An 18901-nucleotide genomic window follows, 5' to 3' on the forward strand; every position below is an offset into this window, starting at 1 on the left:
GTAAAGAGTGACCAGAAAAAGCACTTAGGAAGCCTAAAGGTATCACAGTGCTCAGAGATCTATTACCCAATCTTCCATGTAAATAGCACGAACCCACAGGACAAAAGGCTCCTTGATTTTTTCCCTGTGCTTGGAGGCCCTAGGAAAGGCCAAAAGGAATTTGAAGTTACACAAAGCTTTTATCCCAAACCCACTCACACATGCCTCTCACATCAGGACAACTTTGCCTCGTGACAGCTGCTGCAAAGTATGGAGAGCTGGCCAGCAAAAACTGGCAGTAAAACCACAGACTGACAAACCCCAGCCAGAAAACATTTTTAAAAGCACAGTACAATATATTTGGCCTGCCTTTACACAAAACAGGTAACACTTTGTGCTGAGGCAAAAGGCCCAGCAGGAAAAACACTCTGGAGTCACTTGTAGTGTCACATCAACACACGCAGCTGTGGGTGAGGGCTGCAAACTGTGGCAGTGCAGCTTCGTCCCGGGACTGACTCCAGCCAGCCAAGTCCAGGTGTAAATGTGAGTGCAGCCTTGGGGCACTGCACTTGTGGGATCAGGGAAAACGTGCCACTCACAGGTAATGCTAAGGACTTGTCACTTACGCCGCAGAAACACCTGCCACACCTTGCTGGTGGAATGGTGGGCCATACAGGAACCGCCCCGGTAGAGATGAGCAGCAGTTTTGTTCGGAAGAGTGAAATTCCGAGGCTATCATCCTAACTCCATGAGCAATAGCGAGACCAGTATAAACTGCTTCACTTTGCAGTGTCTTTGGTTTCTTCTTTCAGAAAATTAAACCTTTAAAACTTATTTCTCCCCGCTCGTCTGCCATGACCCACCTGCTCCAGTCTGTTTCCATTCCAGTGGAAAGACTGAGAGGTTATCACTATTCAGTTGTATTCAGAGATGTGTGCGTGTGTGGAGAGGAAAGGTTCTGCTTTGCCAAACACCTGTAACAGTCCCCGGCTTGGACTCCTTCCTCACCTGCCATGCTCTTCTTGTGGCAACATTACATAAAGTCTCCTTTCACCTCCCGCTCCAGCGGCTCCTTCTGCGCTGGGGAACGCGGGGCCGGGTCGCGGGGTGGGATGGCGGGGTGGGATGGCGGGGTGTGACGCTGGGGGTGGGTCGCAGGGGTAGGACACGGGGTGGGGTGCGGAGCGCAGGGGTGGGACGGGAGAGTGGGACGCGGGGAGGGGGGGAAGAGACAGGACGCGGGTGTGAGATGCAGGATGAGGGATGCGGGTCCGGGACGCGGGATGCCGGTTCGGGATCCGCGCTCGCGGCTGAGGGGGCGGTGCACAGGGCCCCACTTCCGGCCCGGCGTTGCCGCCTCTCGCTTGAGAAGGGGCGGGGTCGCCGCTGGCCAATAGCGAAGCTCGGCGGGCGCGCGCGGTGGCCGCTGGTTGGTCGGCGCGGGCCGGGGGCGGGGCTCGGCGGCAGGGCTGGACCGCCGGCGGGGCCGCCCCGCAGAGCCGGCGCAGCGGCGCCCGGGACGGGTCGGGGCTTGTGCCGGTTCCGCCGCCGGGTCCGTACCAGGATGCGGCTGCGCTCGGGGGTGTTCGCCTCCTCCTGCCTCCTCGTGCAGGCCCTGGGCGTCACGCTGTTCCTCCGCGGCTTCTTCCCGGTGCCCGTCAGGTCTCTGCCCCGCAGAGAGGCCCGTGCGGACTCTCCCGCCGAGCCGGCCCCGCCCGGCCCAGGTAACGCGAGCAGCCGCCCAGCGCGCCCTCTCCCTCGGTGCCGCGGGACACCTTTCTGGAGACGCCTTCGTGCTTCCAGAACTGCTTCCGGAGCAGTTTAGAACTTAGCTGGTTTCCATGTAGTTGTCGATTACTGCCAGCAGCACTGCTCACTGTGGCAAAAAGCCTCCAGCGTCAGCTGTCACGTCTCTGAAGGGTTTTCCTGTCCTTTTATTCCCCGTTCCCTGACGCTGATGTTGCCGTCGTACCCCTCCTGTTTAATGGCAAGTTGTTTGCATTAAATGATGCCGTCTCAGTTCAAACACCTGAGTGCTTGCTCTGTTAACTCGCTGGTTGTGTTGTGCCCAAGAACCATCGTGTCTGCGATGCTTCTGTGTTGTGTGAGCGTCTTAACCCCACCTCGTTGGGATTTTAGCACCTCAGTAGCCACGAAGTGACTGTAGCAATGCAGGTTGCAACGTGCACAGTATTGCTGTCCATTACGATTTCTGTGAAATCACCGCCTTTACAGGTCCTGCTCTATTCTGTAGCTGAATTGGCGAAACCAAAGTTTTCAAGCGTCTTTATAATGAGGAGTCAGTAGAAGACATGTTGATAATATAACTTTCTTATATGTTCAATCTCAAGTTGCATTAAAGTAACGTGAAGAAGAGGACTTTGTACTTGAAGGAGTGTTCTTCAGCAGTGTTTGGAGCTTGTAGGGTGAAACTTCAGCTTCAGTGGGCAGCTGAATGGAGTAGGAGTTATTTTGCTCCTTGCAAGCTCTTGCTTGGGACATCTACTTAGTAACTTCGTGGAACAGGACTGTACCTGCCAAACTGGGTCTTCAGCTGCTTGTTATTTGTTATTATTCTTTCAAAGCGTGTGACTTTTTTTTTACAGAACCACAGTATATTCTGAGTTGGGAGGGACCCACAAGGATCGAGTCGTTACTTGAATTGTGAGACGCAGTGGAGGGAAGAGAAGGTTGTGTAATTTAGAATGTGATGTGCTGATACCAATTAAGCAGGAACAATGAAAGAATCTAATCTGGTTACAGACCTGAGTGGATTTTGTGGATGGCAGGTTGCTTTTTAGCTGGAGTTTACCAAGACTGCCAGAGATGTTTGATAGGCTGCTGTGACTGAAATGTTGCATTCACATGTGATTATTGGCTGGAGCCTAATGCAGAGGGAGACTGCTTGGGTGGGATGGAGGTGTCAGATAACTGGGTTTTGAAAGGACTGATTTGTGCTGAAGAGTATTAGTGTGCACCACAGGGCTCTACAGGCAGTTTAAATTTAGGCGTGTCACTAGTAATCCCAGGTGTAGTAGGAAAAAATGGAGTGACAGTGGAAGAACACTTTCTTTCTGTAGTTCTTGGGTTACGATTTGCTTCCACAGTGATCTCTTGGTCTGGACTATAAGCTCTAAAGGCAAGGTGTTGCTTACTAAACACATGATGCAGAAGGCTTTCAACCTACTTTAGGTCTATTCAGGAAAGATTATTTCCCCAGTGCCTCTGTATTTCCTGCATGTTTCCTTTGTGAGTCCTGACTGCCATTGACTCCATGCTGTCTTGCCTGTGGGATGGCTGTAATAGTGAATCCTTGCAGCACATCATTGTAGAAAGTTTTTGATAGAGAACCTGTGGTTTTCTTCACTGCTTGCAGAAGTTCAGCTTCATTTAAAGTAACTGTTCTCTAAGTAAGTAACCCTAAATAAGCATGCCACATGCCAAGACTTGCACCATGTGTCGTTTTCACTATCTTACAATAAGTATTTTCAGATGGCTTGTGACTCAGAATTCATTTGAACTTCTCAATACTTTGACTTACTGATGAATTACACTGCAGGAGGAACTTAGGAGTAGGGTATATGTGTTTATGATCTGATCATTTTTGGTGTCCAGGAAGCTTTCTTTCACTGAGCAAGTGGATAGGAGTAAATTACGAGAAAGATTTTACCAACTGTACATCCAGTGATGCCTTCTTGTTTTTCATGGAGAGCCAAAGCATGCCTTTTAGTTGATAATTCAAGTCCTGTTGAACCAAAATTATCAGTTTAATTAGGGTTGCTGGTAGTTAGCATTTTAGTGTTTTTGAGATTTCCTTCTTCCCCCTGCTGGGCCCTCCTCCATAGTTTTCTGATCTGGAAAAATCATTAGCACTAATGAGTCTGTGAATATCAGTTTATTGATGCTTATCTGTGTACTCCAAAATACAGTTTCTGAGGGTTTTTTTGCTTTTTGGTTTTTTTTTTTGAGTTTCTTGTGTTATACACACCACTATCTGTGACCTTTCCAAATTGTCAACCGCTTATGCAGAAACAAACTTTATTCTAAAGGAGTGTAAAAACCCTAGCTTTATATAATACATGTACTGAGTAAACACAATCTTGTCTGAGTAGAGGTCTGTGGGTAGGATGCATTCTGCTTCCATTTTTGCCCTTCTGTGTGTTTTCCTGGTAAAGAAATGAGACTTGTAGAGGGTGGACCAAGAGCTTAATGTCACCATGTGGACCAAGCTCAATGCAGATCAAGAGTTGCTGCAGCCAGAATTAAGTCTGTGCAAGAGAAGGGTGACCCTGAAGGCATGACATTGCCTACTGCTTGATGCACAGCAGCATTTTGCTGTGCCCACCCTTGTACCACATTCTGGGAATTCTGGAATTGGATTTTGGCCCTGCAGCTGCCATCACCGAACTAGCCTGGCATACAGTCTTCTACCTTGAAGGGAGCAAGTGTGCACAGATCTTTTACCTTCAAGTTTCAGTGAAATTGTCTATTTCTTTGTAATTTTCCTGCTATCTCATATTTCTTTGTAATTTTCCTGTTATCTTATGGTGAGATTTGATTAAGAGGCATTGCTTGTGTTCTGATGTGCAAAATTGTGCATTAGTACAAGAGAATGCAGCATCTTTTTTCTAACAAAAGTCTGTCAGATATATGCAGTTCAGCTTTAATGAATTAACAAGAGAGAAAGTAGCAGCTACCCCTTCCTATTGCTTTGACCATTCTCCATTTCAAAGCTTTTCCTCAGTTTTCCCGATTTCACATCACACATTCCATTCACATTTTGTTCTACTTCCTAGATGCTGTGCTGGAGTTACAGTTGTGTTATTCCTGTGCTGGATGGCCTGAAAACCCAGCATCCTCTGATTACTTCTCACACTGGCTGTTGTTTGCAATTTCTCATTTCCAAATGTAAAAATAATAAAGGAGTTGAAAGACTCATTTCTGTTGTGAAGTTGTCCTTTTAACTTCTGTCTAGTCTTTGGTAAAATTTGTTAATGACTTTTGTGTACCCTGTTTTTGTTGCTTAGGAATGGTTTCTAACTGGACCAAGATTCCTGCACCGCTTTTCAATAAAGTTGTCATTGTTCTGATAGATGCTTTGAGAGATGACTTTGTGTTTGGATCCAAAGGGAAACAGTTCATGCCATATACTACGCAAGTTGTTGAAAAAGGGACTTCCTACAGCTTCATTGCTGAAGCGAAGCCACCTACTGTGACTATGCCTAGAATTAAGGTAAATGTTTGGGGTTTTTTTCCCCATTTCATTCGATAAAGTTTTGAAGTGTTTGTTTTGTGTGCTTGGAGTTGGCATAAAGGACAGGTTTGTTGTGTTAGTGCAATCTGTGGCTGAATCTCTCTTTGCTGTAGGAGTGCATGTGATAGAGTCCTGATTTGCCATCGCCCAGAGGTTAAGGCCCTAGTGCATAATCTCTTTATTTGCAGTCATGGGAAAGCCAGCAGCCTCTCAGTTGTCAAGTTTTCCACTGGTCTTCTATCCAAGAATATTTTTATTGGTATTTCTCTGTGTTCTTGTAACTTGGATAGAAAATCCAGTTTACTATTAAATTGTTTTGTCATAAGGATGTTTTTGAAGACCTTAAAAAGGAAACTGTGTGAAGTTCCATGTAACTAAAAGATTAATTGTGGCGATATCATCAAAATACTTGATCATCCAGGCTTGTCAGTGATGGATCTGAGTGACTCCTCTTCATTGAAGAAGCTGGAGGAGTGATCTTTGTAGGTCAACTAGAAGGCCAGTGAGAGAGTGAGGGGGAAACAGTCTGGTAACTATTCATAGGTGGACTTCATTTCATTTCCTAGACGTTTCTTATTTAGTGTTTCAAATGTACTATCTTTGTGAATGTTGAGTCAGTTTACTTAGACCTTCTAAACTATCTTTTTGGTGATTTAATGACTAGTAAATGAAACAAATTTCAGCTGAGTCATACAAAGCCATTTTGCTGTCCACTAGTTAAGACAATATTATTTTTACCTTTTGTAAAGCAATCATTATCTCTCACATCAACTAGCACTGTATTGTGGCAGGTGAGGTTATGTGTCAGGGCAGCCTGTGTTCTTTTACTTCATGTTTCTTTACTTAAAGAATAATTTGCCTGCCATCTGGTTTATTGCTTCCTCCTGCTTACACTGCTACTGTCTTCTGATCCCTGGAAGCTTCTTGGTTAATGTTGTCTCTTTTCTTGTTTCATGTAGGCTTTGATGACGGGTAGCATACCTGGTTTCATTGATGTTGTTGTGAACCTCAATTCTCCAGCTCTGTTAGATGACAATCTGATATGGCAGGCAAAAGCAGCTGGGAAAAGAATAATCTTTTATGGTGATGATACATGGGTTAAATTGTTCCCAAAGCACTTCATGGAATATGATGGAACTACATCGTTTTTTGTGTCAGACTTTACAGAGGTGAGAGGCTTTGTATGATCCCAAGGTAAATAAAATGAATACAAACACACGGTGGCAACTTCTAAGAGTGAATGAGTAAAGCTGTCCTAGTTCTGAAATACGCACCTGGCAATTAAATAGAAATTGGATTTACATGTGTGGTTGGTATGGGCACTGTGGAGCTAAGCATTTCAGTCCCTCATGCATATGCTGTGGGAAGTGTTTGGATGATGCAGTTACTGTATAACTTTCCTAAATGTACGATTTTCTTACAAAACTTCTTGTGGTAGGAAGTTAGACCAGTTGCTTTGTTTAAAAATTCCACTATCCACGTTTCCAGTTTGCTGTCGTATTTATATTAGTTAATGCCGTCCTTAAGTGGCCAATTAATAGATTCTCTTGGTCTTCTAGAGGCATACTTTTGTAGTATTGCATCACTTTTGTAATTGCAATAGGAGTAGTGTTTCATTATGTTATCAAAGAAGGAGCATAGAAAGTAAATGAAACAAATTGTGAAAATTCTTACTCTAGACACACTAGAAGAGTAAATGCTTTGGCAATTTTAGTTCATTCTTGAACCTTTATGGTTTGTTAAACCTCAGGCTGTTGACCCACTGCTACTGACATATTTTATTAACATGTGTAAGGCAGTTAGAAAGGTCTAAATGGATTGGAAGACACTTTTAACTGGTTACACTAGTAAAACTTGCAAAAGCTTCAACATACAGTGGAAAAATGCAAGTATGCTGCTGGATCTGTGATTTTGTGACTCTCAAGCTCTTTAGGCAGTCTTTATCTATCTGAATATAGTCTCTTAAACACACAGCTTTTTATAGATTTTTTTGGTAATTATATCCAGAGTCAGCAAAGTGATGTTGCATGTGAAATATCATAAGGAATTTTAATATCCAGGGAGAAGATATGCAATTAAAAATGCATTGTCAACCTAAGCAGGAAAACAGGTAAGTTAGGCTCCAAATAGCACTTTTTAAATAATTTTACTTTCTCACTGTGTTGCCAGTTCTTTCACTTGCAGCAAGTACAATCTTTTTGTGTTTGCCTAGCAAAAACTGAGTTGAAAAAGCAAGTGTGGGTTTTTTGCCCTCCTGTGATTCCAAGCACTAAACAGAGGCTTTTCCCTGTGCTTACAATACTTTATGTATTTGATAATTTGTGAAGTGAGAGATCAGGAGTGTGAAGGATGAAAGTGGTTTAAGTTTCTGTGGAAGCTTGGCAACCTGTTTGCCTTGTTTGTGTGTAATCTGATGCATCGTGACCCGAAACAAGTAATTGGGGTGAAGAATCTCTTTTGTAAGAGAAATATATTTGTCTGCCTGACATTGAACTAATTGGTCTGATTTTTTTTCTCTCATTAACATTGTGAGTGACTGTAATTCTCATCAACTTCTGCAGAATTTTAATGGGTATTGCAATCTAATTTTTCCATGTTTTTTACAAGAGAGAAATTATTTTTACCTTTTAATTGTTTTCCTTTTCTTTGAGGTTGATGACAATGTTACCAGGCATTTGGATAGAGTGTTAAAGAGAGAAGACTGGGATATCCTAATACTACATTACCTGGGATTGGACCATATTGGACATATTAGTGGGCCAAACAGCCCATTAGTGGGACCGAAACTTCGTGAAATGGATAACATACTGAAGAAGATTCATATTTCTCTTCTTTCAAAGGTAATATAGCTTCCTCTTGGATCAGTGTCTTGTTAGTTGTGGACTGACATTAAAATGCTCGCTGTTTGTGGATGGTAGCTCGTTTATTCCTGGACTGAAGTGGGTATTCTTCAGTTCTTTTCCTTCCCTTCCCAGGACATTCCCCAGTTAACAGTACAGTGTAGCGTTTTTAAGGATTTACTGGCTGACTTTAGTAACATCTGTTAAGAGCCTCCTCTGAGCAGCAGGGAAATACTCCCTCTTGGTATACAGCGAGAGGAATGCATGCCAAAATTCTCTTATCCCTCATGAATTAGGGCAGTGGTTGGTGTGCTTTCTAGTAATGAAATTCAGCGGGAGGAGTAATGGGCATGTAAAGCTAATGGCTCTAATGTCTACAGTTATGAAGGTATACCTAATTCTTAGATATTTGAAAAATTCAAATGGAAATGGTGGTTGTAAACTACATTTTGTCTTATGCTAAATGCAGCACATCTGAACCTGGTTTTAGATTTGGATATACAGGTTGTCAATTACCTAAACATCCGTGTCTGGATGTTGAACTACCAAGTCCTAATTCCAAGTGGCCCGAAGCATTTTTCTTGTTTGTTTTTGGCAACTGCAATTCAGAGCAGCTGCTCACAAAATTTCAGTAGTACTTTTAGAGGAATGGATACTGTTGTATGAAAGGAGAGATTAAATCCTGTGTGTGGAAGCTTCATGAATGTCGTAGTGGTTTTGCTACACTTTTTTAGTATGTTTGCTTTTGTCAACAGAAAGCCTTTATCTCAGTTTTAGAATAGAGGAATAATAAAGGCACTTTACTTTTTTGGGTAGAACAGGTACTGGTAATAACTAGAGATGACAAAAATCGACTTTGTTGCGGGTTGACTGTTTATTTTCTGCCATCTTTGATTTGTTAGCTCAAAATTCTTGGACAGGCCTCACATATGCTTCTGTTGTTCTCTTTATTCAGAAACATATGCACTGTTTAACATCAGTCATGATCCCAAAAACACTTGAGACACTAGAGAGTATTAGAAATAGGATTATTTTTTCATATTAAATTGATATGATTTTACCATTTGCAATATTAATAATTCAGCATGTATACTAAAAACTCAATGAAGGTGAAGAAAAGAAGTGGGAAATACTTCTCTGTTAATGCTACTGTTCCTGGGCTCCTGATTTTCTTCCCGCAGTGTAATAGCCTTTATTTAATCTTTTGGTGAGTTTCTTGAGACTGTAAATTAAGGGGTTTTTAAAGTTTGGGATTTTTTTTGGTGAGTTTTTTTCCTAATATATTGACAAGTCTGGTAAGTATGTGCCTTAACTTCTAAAAATTACTATTACCGCACGACATTTAGCTGCAGACATACATCTCTTGTTATCTGCCCCAGGTGTTGTGAGCAAGTTTAAAAAAATTAAATTCACTTTGAGACATATTCATGTTTGAAAATGATAGAGATAGTGAAGTGATATATATGACTCGTGCTAGTACAATAAATTAATTTTTTTTCTGTGATTTGCAGGAAGAAGCTTCTTTGCCCAATTTGCTAGTTGTGTGTGGGGATCACGGGATGTCTGAAACGGGTAGTCATGGTGGTTCTTCAGAAGGAGAAGTGCACACACCTCTTCTGTTTATCAGCTCTGCTTTTGAAAAGAGAAGTGGTAAGGATCAAAGAACTTTTTCAGAACTGTCTTGGTTTCCGATGGAATAGTGTTTATTTTCTTCTTAGTAGCTGGTACAGGGCTGTGTTTTGGATTCAGTATGAGAATAACGTTGATAACACACTGATATTTTTAGTGCTTACTCTGAATCAAGGACTTTCCTGTTTTCCCATGCTCTGGCAGGGAGCAGGTGCAAAAGAAGCCACGAGGGAGCATAGCTAGGACAGCTGACCTGAACTGGCCAAAGGGATATTCTGAACCATGGAGCATCATGCCCAGTATATAAACTGGTGGCTGCCAATCTCTACTTGGGAAGGGCCTGGACATCAGTCAGCAGGTGGGGAGCAATTTTATTGTGCATCACTTCTTTCTCTTGGGTTTGATTCCTCTCCCTCTCTCCTTTTCATTGCTACTATTATTATAATATTTTATTTGTTTCAGTTATTAAGCTGTTCCTGTCTTAACCCAGGAGGTTTACCTTTTCTTTCTGATTGTCCTCCCACCCAGGGTGGGGGCGTGAGTGAGTGTGCTGTTGTGTGGTACTTGGTGTAAGGCTCCAGTGGATGCCAGTGCATAGTGCACCCTAATAGTCTGAGAATACTACTACCATATATGACTGTAACAGTAACAACAACAACAATAATTAGATGTAGATTATAATAATTATTATTGTAATGAAAAAGAGAGAGGGAGAGGTATAAAGCCCAAGAGAAACGAGTAATGCACAGTGCAATTGCTCTCCACCTGCTGATAGGTGCACAGCCTGTCCCCAAGAAGCAATGGACAGCCCCCAGTCAACTCACTCCAGTTTGTGTACTGGGAAAGATGCTCTGTGGTATGAACTATTCCTTTGTCCAGTCCAGATCAGCTGTCCCAGTTGTGTTCCCTTCCAGCTTATTGTGTACCTGCTCACTGGCAGAGCACAGGAAATGGAAAAATCCTTGACCAAGGGTAAGCCTTACCAACAGCTAAAACATTACTGTATTATCAACATTATTCTCATATTGAATCCAAAACACAGCCCTGTACCAGATACTAGGAAGAAAATTAACTCTATCCCAGCTGAAACCAGACCAAGGACACATTGACGACTCTGATTTATACTTGCTCTAGAATTCTTCCTGAAAAGTACTTTGATTTCTTCTACAGCTATCTGGCCAGGCCCATTCTATGTGACCCAAAGCTCTGGTTTTAGCTAAAGCTAGCATCCGTATCATGATAAAACCATGAGTTAAACTTTGTAACCATTGAGAGAATTGTGTATTTTTTGGATGATAATTTTCTACGGTACTACCCTAGCTGAGTGTTGAGAGCTAACAAGATCTGTTGTCAAGATCCTGGGCTACTGGTAAATGAATAGGTTTAGAAGCAAAATCCTATTTGAAGTTAGTTTTGTCTTTCATTTTCCAGAATATTTCCTTGGCCTCCATTCTTCCTTCTCAGCTAGGACAGAGAAATGAATTAGTTTTTCATACTGAGAGTTAACAGGCAGGAGGAAGAATTGCTCTGTGAAGAGATGAGAGGTGACAGCAGTGAAAACATGACTACTGATGGCTAAGCCTTAAGGAAAGAATATGGAGCATGAATGTATTTACTGTATTGGCCAAGTAGTTAATTTTATATCATTGATGTGAGTTGATATGTTTCTGAAACTGATTTTCTACTTGTAGATAATAATGAAAGATAAAAGTAAGATAGCTTAAGGTAAGAGGCACGAAGGAAATGGAGTGGTAGAGAATCTTTAGTCTAATTTCTGTAGTAGTACTTAAAGAAACTCCTTGACTGAGTGAATTGGTGAAATGTGAAGTGATATTCACCAGAAGTGAATATTTTCCCTTACAGTGCTTTCTTCTGCCTTTCATTCTGCCTCTTGCTCATTTCCATCTGATTTCTTTGCTTTTAAAGCCTGTTTGAAGAACCTTCATTTGTTTATCTTGCTGGAGGTTCCTGCAGCACAGTAAAGTACATTTTTCTGTCTGTCATTTATAAGGCTGTTATTCAACTGCAATAGAAAGCATTGCTTGAGGACTCATTGAACTCTTCTTGGGTCTAAAAACAAAACAAAGTCAAGAGTAGACCAAAGCTCTTGGATAAGCTCTTGCTTTATGAATTTCACCAGTATGTGTTGACTGCCAGGCCATGAGAGTGTAGATTCTGTAAATGCAATCTCCTGTTCATTGGGATTGCTTTCTGTTAAGTTTAAACTAAACATGCTGTTTTTATAATACAGTGAAATATATCTCTTCACCTGTCTTTTGGGATAGAGTTTGTGATTTCGAATGATGCCTTTGTAAATATCCAGCAGTTTACTTCTCATTGGTACAATAATTAGGATTCTAGTGACTGCTCCTTATGATCCTACTGTAAACAAAATGTACTGTGGTTAATTTGGTAGACCTCAAAATAGTAATCCTGTGGGCTTTTTGCATTTAGTATGCTGTCAGAATATTACTCGTGTAGCCTTCTACAGAGATGCGTCACCCATGATTGGCTAAATGCAGTTGGTAGTTTGGCTTTTTTTTAACCAGTTAAGTACTTGCCTTTAAAGATAAAATGTGAAAACTGCTGACATACAGGCACTCATGCAAAGACGCTTTACGGATTATAGATGGCATTCTGTACAAATATGGGATTAATCGGAGCTAGATAGATGAGAAATGAGAGAAGTTCTAATGCTCTTAAAGGGAGCCTTGAGAGTAATAAAGACTATATAGAATTCTTTCTGTACTGTGCTTAAGTTAAAACACTCAGTGCCTGGAGTTACAACGAGGACAAAACAAAAGCGTAATAGAAAAGCACTGCTACGTAACTAGTTCAACATGCAAAGGAACAATTGGCACAGCAGTCTTAAACAAAAGGTTGCTTATGTTAATGGAATCATTCACATGTACCAATGTCTGTGGGACTGAAGGTTAATCCTGATAACTGCAGTGAGTTAATGGGATCCTGCACAGAACCCTTTAAAAATGACTGAGTTTGCCTGCATGCAGCTACAGATTTTGAGCCTCAGCATTCTTTACCTGATCTCTAATTCTGTTTGCCTAGCAACCTGATATTAATTGAATCTTGAGCTGTTGTCATTATATTGAGAAGCTTCTAGAATGCTGTCAACATTATTTTAGATTCTCATTCTTTGTTCATGCATTAAATTAGTCTCCTGTAGTGGTTCCTGCTATTTCTAATGTAAAAGTTATGAAACCCTCTTAGGATGTGGGCTGCAACTTGATGTTAAGGTGATCTCCTGGACCATCTGTTTTCTTACTTGCATAACATTCATGTTGTGTTTACAGTAGTTGTTAGCACTGAAGAGTGATACTGGCTGAGAATTTAATAAATTTTGGATTTACAGCAGCAGAGGACAGCAGCTGAAAAAGATCAGTCAGCTCTCTGTAGACCACTTGAAATAGCTGAGCTAACAGCAATGAAAAAATTTTGAAACTAATAAGGTGCCAACTGTCTCTGGAGAAATAGAATGGACCTTTCATTGAAATACCTCTCTCATTTTTTTTCCCCCGTTCTTTTCTTTTGTTGATTCTAGGTCCTCTAACCCAGCCTGAACGTGTGCAACAAACAGATTTAGCCAGCACACTGGCAGTAGGTCTTGGTCTGCCAATTTCAAGAAATAGTGTTGGGAACCTTATACTGCCAGTTGTTGGAGGCAAGACAATGAGAGAACAACTACGTTTTGTACACTTGAATGGGTTCCAGCTTAGCAGGTTGCTGCAAGAGAATACACCTGCATATGAAAAAGGTAAATCAGCTATAAAAAAATGTTACATAGATACTGAAAGAAGATTTTTAATTAAACAGTTTGGACTTTCAGATTCAAGAGTATAGCACGGTGCTGCAAAGTAGCTGTTTCATTTGAGAGCAATATTTAGAGAAATGATACTGAGTTCAATCTTTACTGTAACTTACTTTGATACACTGCCCCTGAATACAGCTTTTTTAATGACCAGTAATGCTCCTAGTAGGCAAAAGAGCAGAAATAATGATGAAGGACTAAGATTAAAGGAAAACTGCCAGTGTGGTTAAATCTCAGTGGTTTCGTAACTGCTCTTTGTGAGGTGTCCTACATAGGGCACTTACTCTGAGCTATTTGGAGAATTAGCACAGCGGAGTGAATTTTCTAGTTTAAATAAAAAGATTCTTCAAGTAAAACTTGGAAATAATTTAGGGTAAGTTATCTTTTTATTTCATTTTTAGGTGCGAGTTTATTTGGAGTGAGAACCTAGAGAACTGCAGAGTTGCTTATTAAAAATACATGCGTGTGTGTTTGGAGGAAAGAATAAAAAACAAGTGGAAAAAATAACCCCAATCTAGCAAAATGTAGTATTTCGTTAAGAAGCATGATACAAACTGCAATATAAATAAGGAAGTTAATATGATAATTATGTGAAAAAGTTGAGTCAGAGGATGAAGGAGAATATTTTACCATAGACCTTAGAAGATGTTGTTATAAAGTGGCTGTGAAGCTTGTCACTTGATTTATAATCTATTGAATCATTAAAATAAACAGATGAGAATGCAGAGCTGTGTTGCAGCTATGAATAATTAAAACGGATAGCAACATAAATTTTAGCAAGATGATCATTGTGGGTCAAGAATCAATTATCTTTCAACATCACAGCTTCTAGTTATAACTAAACCCTGTCCAGGAACTGAACCAAGACTGCCGCTTGTGGTAGCAATGTGTCAATAGCAGGACCCATGCTCCAGCTACTTTGATTTTTTTTTTTTTTTCTTGCACAGATTTCCTCTCTTAACCCATTTGTCAAGTGAGGAACTTGCCCTGTTGGGGGAGTTCAGGATATGGCTGTGTTGCTGAAATTTCTATCACAAAACTTCATCTGATGGTATTTCTTCACACACTGGTGAAACAGAGTGAAGTTTCTACCAGCTTCTGGTTTATATCTTCACAAGTAGTCTTGTTTTTCTTAGGGTGTTCTAGATGGGCAAGGCTGTTGCTTAATAATTTGGTCTGTATGATTAAGATTGGCAGGGAAAAGTTATGTGCTGTTTGTTTAATGTTGTTTGATTGATGTGGATACTTCAGGCCGTAGAAATATTAAAGAAAAGGTCACTAACTCAGTGACTAATATATGTAATTCTGCATGAATGGCCTTTTGTTTTGCATGGTTTTTAAGTGAAGATGAATGCCATCCCACCTATCCCACTACAGGCACACACACATGTATGCATATCTGTTGTGATTCCTGTAGAAAGAGTTACCTTGCAGAGAAGTGATTATATTCTGTAATCTGATTCATGTTTGAGAATATTGCCCTGTTTTTAAAAAGGTTAAAAAGGAGGACTCTGGGAACTACGTAGCAGTAAGCCTCGTCTCTGTCCCTGGTAAGGTCATGAAACAGATCCTCCTGGAAGACATGTCAAAATACATGGAAGACAAGAAGGTTGTTAGAGATGGCCGACAGTACTTTGCTAAGGGCAGATTGGACCTGACTTAATTTAGTGTCCTGTGATGGGATAAATGCATCAGTGGACTAGAGAAAAGCTGTTTGTTATCTACCTAGACTTCTATAGGACCTCCCTCAACATTCCTGCTGCTATTGTTAGAGTGATACAGGTTTGACAGGTGGACTCTTTAATGAATAAGAAGTTGGATCCATGACCGTGTCTATAAAGTCAGTGGCCCAGTGTCCAGTGGCTCAGGAAACCAGTAATGAGTGGTGATTTAGTGAAAGATGTCTGTTTTCACACTGCTAGGGGTGAACTAGACGATCTTTAAAGGTACCTTCCCTTTCAGCCTGAACCATTCTATGATTGTAAGTTGGGAAGCTGAAGAGGGAGAGTTGCCCTTTATGTGAGAGAGGCATGGAGCTCTGGGAGTGGATGTTGAAATGGTTGAGAACTTCTGGGTCAGGATTAATGCACAAACCAATATGGGCAATATTGTTATGGGTGTCTAATACCGACATTGTGATTGGGAAGAATTAGTAAGTTTTCAGACAGCTAGAGGAAGCCTCATATTCATCATCCATGGTGCTCATATGGTGCTTCAGCCATCCTGTTGCAGTTCAGGCTAGATAACTGGACAGTGTGGCTCAGCTGCTGGGCTCATGTGATTGTTATCAGCAGCACAAAGTCCACACAGGCCAGTACTATTTAACATCTTCATTAATGACCTGGGTGATGGCACAGTGCACCCTCAGCAAGGGGAGGACACAGTACAAAACTGGGAGAAGTGCTTGATGCAGTAGGTGGGTCTGCTGTCACTTAGAGGTACCTTGACAGGCTGGAGAAATGGTCTGACAGGAACCTCTTAAAGTTCAGCAAAGGGAAATGCCAAATCCTACACTTGGAAAGAAATAATCCCATGCATCAGTACGGATTGGGTATTAACTGACTGGAAAACAGCTTGGTGGTGAACCACCAAGGGGTCCTTGGGGCACCAAGTTGAACACCAGCCAGCAATGCACCCTTGTGGAAGGAAGGCTGATAGCATCCAAGGCTGAATTAGGACAGTCATCTGCAGGTCAATCCTTCTTCCTATCAGCTGTGGGGAGCCCCCATCTGGGGTCCTGTGTCTGGTTCTGGGCTCCCCAGAACAAGAAATAGTGAGAGCAGTGAATGGCCATGAAGGGTGATGAAGAGATTGAAATGTTTGTCATGGAGAGGCTGAAGGTGATGGGACTGTTCAGCTTAGATAGGCAAAGACTCAACAGGGTTCTTATCAATGTAAGTAATATGTGATGGGAGGGAATAAATAATATTGAACCAGGGTCGAATTGGTGGTCCCCACAAAAATAATTTGCTTGAATTAAAGGAACTTTTTTTATATAAGGTTTGTCAAGCACTGGAATAAGTTGCCCAGAGAGGCTGTGGAGGCTTCATATCTGAAAACATGCAAGACCTGACTGGACACAGATCTGAGCAATCTGCTTTAGCTCATCCTGCTCAGAGCCTTTGATTTTTATTTGTACGACATCTGGACACTCATCAGAATTGTGCTGACAGGTCTTGAGCTATATAATTTCTGAATGTCACAGGCAAGGTCTGCTGCCAGGTTTTTTGAGGGAAAGAAATCTGAGAAGATAAGTCAGTTAGACATCTCATTCGTATTTGCTGCTGCAGTTTCAAGCTTTCCAATGCAGATTCTCAGCTAGTAACAATTGGTGGATCATAACATTTCAGTTGAATGCTCAGAGAAATGTCTGTGATTGGAGTTGAAAGTGAAAGATACTTGCAGGGATAGCCTAAGCTGTGGTACTTCAAAAAAAATTATTATTATTTTCAACTCTTGAGGTCAAAAACAGTAGGCTCTTCTGAAGGGGAAAACATGGGATTCCTGTGGAGAGTATTTTAATTTACAGCACAGAGGTTATGGCACCAGCTATTAGGACCATGAGGATGATGACTGAATCAGTCATAGTAAGAGAAGTTTCATCCATTGTAAGTTATAGCATAACATATACATTCATTTTGGGTGCCATATGAATTTCCTTTTTAATGCAATAAGATGAAGTCAGATGTCGATTGAGTTGAATCACAGTCAGATGGGAAGGCAGAATGACCTTTATAAGCTGTTTCATGAAGCAGCCATGTAGTTCCCTGGATTCAACTGCTCTGATGTTAAGAGTAAAGTGGAACAGTACACAAAAATATCTTCAAGTGTGTTTTAAATATATCTATTAATAAAGAGCAGAATGAAGGCAGGTCAGTAACTTTCTTTTCTCCCTAGTGTTTGTTATACAAACATGCTTTCTCTAGCCAAGAGATAGTACAGCATTTCATGGGACTCAGATTTTGATTTATTGAGATACAAAGGAATCTTCGCAGTTAAATCTATCTTCAAGTAAATAAAATTTTACATGAGAAACTTGAAGCTTGACTAAGGGCTTTATTATTTTTAAAATAACTTTTTGAAAAATACTAATAAATGCTAATGTCAGGCCTTAGTTTTTCTTTTGATAGAGATGGACACATGCAAGTAAGGAAGAAGTCTGAAAAAGGAGAATAAAAACAGCTGGCAAAAATGAGGAAGCTGAAAGAAGTATCTAAAAACACACTTTGGGTTTTTGAGCAAGTTCATACCTCAGTGTAAGGTAGGCAGCTCTAGGTATCTAGCAGTGCTTTCCTCATGTTCTGAACTTCTCAACATGCATGTGAAGGTTAAACTGGGACTTTTTTTGAAGGGCACTTCACAGTGGACTGAAGAGTCATGCCTGAGAACAAGTTGGATGTTGTTATTAAAATGAGTGCCCGTTTTTCAATTTGGGACTGATCCTGAACTTTTTAGATGCATGTGTTGATTGAAATAATTTTTCTGTTACTGGGACAGTTATGTATTGAAACTGGAGAAGTCACCTTTACATTATTCAGTCTATTTTTAGAACTCTTTCTAAGTGATTGCTGCCTGTGACTGTAACTAAGTGCAATTGTTGTCAGACAGATGCTTGTGAAGCATAGCCATCTGCTTGTGATCAGATGGTAGTGAGGCTCAAGCACAAATTGCCAATGTAATTCTGTGAAAGTAAACCATTGCTAGTGCTTTGGGAAATGCGTAACTGGGCAAGCTCGCTTTGGATTTTTCCTCAAGTTTAACTTGTCTTACGAGTATCCCATGCAGGAGTGACTTTGCAGTGTTACCTGCCAGTTACCAACAACTTAGTGCCTGTGACCCTTCTTACTTTATATTTCCTGTGTACAATTGTGCCATGGAACAGGTATCATAGACCATCAAAGGGAAATTTGGTAACTGTGGTCCTTTATTCCTGTCTGCAAGATATTTAAGTCATTCGCTCATATGTGTGTTTGACTAAACAGTCATCTTACATAACATGGGCAGAATGAGTTTGGTGGGCAGTAACATGGAAGGAGGTAGATGAGAATGAAATAAAAATGCTAAAAGAAATGAAGAGGGAGACTGGGCAAGAAGCTTGAAAAGTGAGCAGAACAGGAGCAGAAGATGTGGAGGGAATTTATTTATGTATCAAAATACAGCTTGAACTCATTTTAATGTTCTGTATAATGAAATAGTGTCATGTCAAATCTCAGTTTGATTAAAGCTCATTTTAGATGATCCTTTGTGGATGTTCTCAAAAGTATGAATATTTAACTCTTATTTCAAGCATACTGTTAGAGAAACTTTGCAGGGAATTCATTTTTCAAAGAACTACAGGAGGGAAATAAAATCATCCATGTGTCCTGGCAGCTC

At 40.9% G+C, this 18901-nt stretch overlaps 1 protein-coding gene across 9 annotated transcripts in view; it reads left to right on the forward strand.

The window, feature by feature from the left end:
- Positions 1–1472: 1472 nt before the first annotated feature.
- Positions 1473–18901, forward strand: part of PIGG (phosphatidylinositol glycan anchor biosynthesis class G) — a 90019-nt gene continuing 72590 nt past the window's right edge. For 5 of the 9 annotated variants that reach the window (XR_005562815.1, XM_027745152.2, XM_039379307.1 and 2 more), the window contains exons 1-6: positions 1544–1703; positions 5007–5212; positions 6193–6402; positions 7885–8073; positions 9585–9723; positions 13262–13474. Coding sequence is in view for 7 of the 9 variants with exons in the window: in XM_027745152.2 (XP_027600953.2) it covers positions 1544–1703; positions 5007–5212; positions 6193–6402; positions 7885–8073; positions 9585–9723; positions 13262–13474 (1117 nt within the window). In the remaining 2 variants the exon portion in view is untranslated. Of the gene's footprint in view, positions 1704–5006; positions 5213–6192; positions 6403–7884; positions 8074–9584; positions 9724–13261; positions 13475–17658; positions 17733–18901 lie in introns of those variants that run through there. The other 4 variants (XM_039379311.1, XR_003545345.2, XM_027745155.2 and 1 more) reach the window with 4 other exon arrangements.

The sequence above is a fragment of the Pipra filicauda genome, unplaced genomic scaffold, assembly GCF_003945595.2.
Source record: "Pipra filicauda isolate LSUMZ 115617 unplaced genomic scaffold, ASM394559v2 scaffold163_size1657671_pilon, whole genome shotgun sequence".
In the NCBI taxonomy this organism is placed as follows: domain Eukaryota; kingdom Metazoa; phylum Chordata; class Aves; order Passeriformes; family Pipridae; genus Pipra; species Pipra filicauda.